This window comes from Quercus suber, unplaced genomic scaffold (assembly GCF_002906115.3).
Source record: "Quercus suber isolate HL8 unplaced genomic scaffold, Cork oak 2.0 scaffold_6, whole genome shotgun sequence".
NCBI classification, from domain to species: Eukaryota; Viridiplantae; Streptophyta; class Magnoliopsida; order Fagales; family Fagaceae; genus Quercus; species Quercus suber.
Window position 1 is genome coordinate 924206 of NW_027069472.1, and position 2501 is coordinate 926706.

The following is a 2501-nucleotide window of genomic DNA, read 5'->3' on the forward strand; positions in this document are numbered from 1 at the left end:
CAATTCAATCAAGGCATACGCTACTAGTACTAGATAATGTGACCCATCTCAATAATAGAAATATGCATATATGATCTCCCACTTGAACTTGACTACAATATCTTTGAAACTTTTCATTTGGCTCCATGTTCAATATATCATTTGATTTTTTTGAATCAACACATCTCATTGTGAGATCGATGCCTAAAATTTTTGATATTTCACTTTGATGAGTTAGCCTTTGGCTTTTTGGGCAACATACAATTTATTTTTGGTTGCTTTCTCTTTTTCCTAGTCAAATACTAGTATGTGCGACAGGCTTTTGCAGCTCAATATCTCAATTCATTTGGAGATTTACATTTGGTGAGCTCTTTAATTAAAAGCAATAAAATAAAAAGTGGGAAGATATATAGGCACAAATCTATGCATGTATCAAGGTTGAAGATCTATTTATAACAGCTACATAGATTTCAAGATTTCTCCCACAATGATATAAGTGCATAAGAAACAAGTTAAGCTCGTAGATGCACAAAGCCATTAGTACAAAGGTAAAAAGCTAAACATGTTTTGAGACACAACTCAACAAAGTCAATCAAACTTTTTGGATTTTCTACTTTTTATGTGTTTTTGGATTTTTGACATAAAAGCAAGAAAAGATTAATCAAAAACATCTATGCAAAAACATTTTAATTAAAGAAATGCAAGAACACATAACAAAAATGCATAAATGAACACAAAAAAATGGAAGATAGAGTTCAAGGAATGATAGCGATACCAATGGTCTTACTCAAAGATTCAAACCTCGGACCATCAAAAGGTTTAGTGAATATGTCTGCCTTTTGATTGTCAGTTTGATGAACTCTAGACACACAATCATGTCCTCCACCAAGTCCCGAATGAAGTGATATCGAATCTCGATATGCTTGGATTTTGAGTGCTAAACTAGATTCTTTGACGGATTTATGGCACTAGTGTTATCACAGAATACACATATAGTGTCTTGAGTGATTCCATAGTCATGTAGTAGTTTTCTCATCCATAGAAGTTGAGCACAACAATTTCCTACTACTATATATTCAGCTTCAGCCGTTGAAAGAGAGACTGAATTTTGCTTTCTGCTCATCTATAAAACCAAGTTATTTCCAAGATAAAAGCAACCACCGGAAGTGCTTTTCCTATCATCAATGCACCCGGCCCAGTCAGCATCTGAATATCCAGCCAAGCAATCATTTGAATCTTTTGAATACCAAATCCCGTAGTTAGATGTGCCATTGATATATCGAATGATTCGCTTGACTGCTATCAAATGGGACTCTTTAGGTGCTGAATGGAAACATGCACATACCCTGACACTAAAAGCAATGTCTAGTCCATTTGCAGTGAGGTAGATAAGACTGCCAATCATGCTTTGATAAAGTGTTGGATCTATGTCGACACAAGCTGCATCTAAGCTCAGTTTTCTCGAAGAACTCATGGGAGTGGAAGTGTGTTTCTTAGAATCTAGACCAAATCTTTTAACAAGATTTTTGGCATATTTCTCTTGAGAGATAAATATTCCATCATTCCGTTGTTTCACTTGAAGCCCTAGGAAGTAATTGAACTCCCCTACCATGCTCATTTCAAATTCCCTTTTCATTTCTTCGAAAAATCATGAGCTAATTGATCAATTGTGGATCCAAAAACAATATCATCCATATAGACTTAGGCAACAAGGTAAGATTTCTCATTTCTTTTAACAAACAATGTTCGATGGACTTGGCCTCTCTTGAAACCATGATCCAACAGGTATGTGGTAAGGCAATCATACCATGCTCTTGGTGCTTGCTTCAACCCATACAATGCTTTCTTTAACCTTAACACATGATCCGAAAACTAAGGGTATTGAAAACCCTTTGGCTGCTCAAGAAACACTTCTTCATTTAGAAAACCATTCAAGAAGGCACTCTTCACGTCCATTTGATACAACTTGAAATCCATAATACACGCTATGGAAAGAAGAATTCGGATTGACTCTAGTCTTGCTACCGAAGCAAAAGATTCATCAAAACCTATGCCTTCAACTTTAGTATGTCCTTGAGTCACCAGTCTTGACTATTTTCGAACAACTTCACCATCTTCATCGATCTTGTTCTTAAAAATCCACTTGGTGCCAATAACATGTGTATCCTTGGGCCTAGGGACCAACTCCCATACATCATTTCTAACAAATTGATGTAGCTCTTGGTGCATAGACCCTATCCAATTCTCATCTTTGAGAGCTTTCTTTACCTTCTTGGGTTCAAATTGAGCAAGATAACAGTTGTACGTCACATGATTCCCACTGTATCTTGGTCCTCTTCTCAACCGAAGTCCCTCATTCACATTACTGATGATATTGCTTGTTGGGTGATTGAGAGTTACTCTTGATGATGGTCTCTTAAAAGTTGAAGGTTCCTTATCATAAGAGATTGGAGGTTAGACTGTCGGAGGTATGAGTCAGCTTGAAGCTTCTTGTGTTGATCTAATTTCCTTTCTTGATATAG

General features: G+C 36.3%; 1 protein-coding gene across 1 annotated transcript; it reads right to left on the minus strand.

Annotated features, from left to right (window-relative positions):
- Nucleotides 1-1102: 1102 nt before the first annotated feature.
- On the minus strand, nucleotides 1103-1615 carry LOC112038206 (uncharacterized mitochondrial protein AtMg00810-like). The gene has a single exon (XM_024071011.1). The coding sequence runs from the start codon at nucleotides 1613-1615 to the stop codon at nucleotides 1103-1105; it is 513 nt and encodes a 170-aa protein (XP_023926779.1).
- Nucleotides 1616-2501: the final 886 nt, after the last annotated feature.

Coding starts and splice junctions, on each gene's coding strand:
- LOC112038206 (XM_024071011.1), bottom strand. CDS start 1,615: ATGAAAAGGGAATTTGAAATGAGCATGGTAGGGGAGTTCAATTACTTC.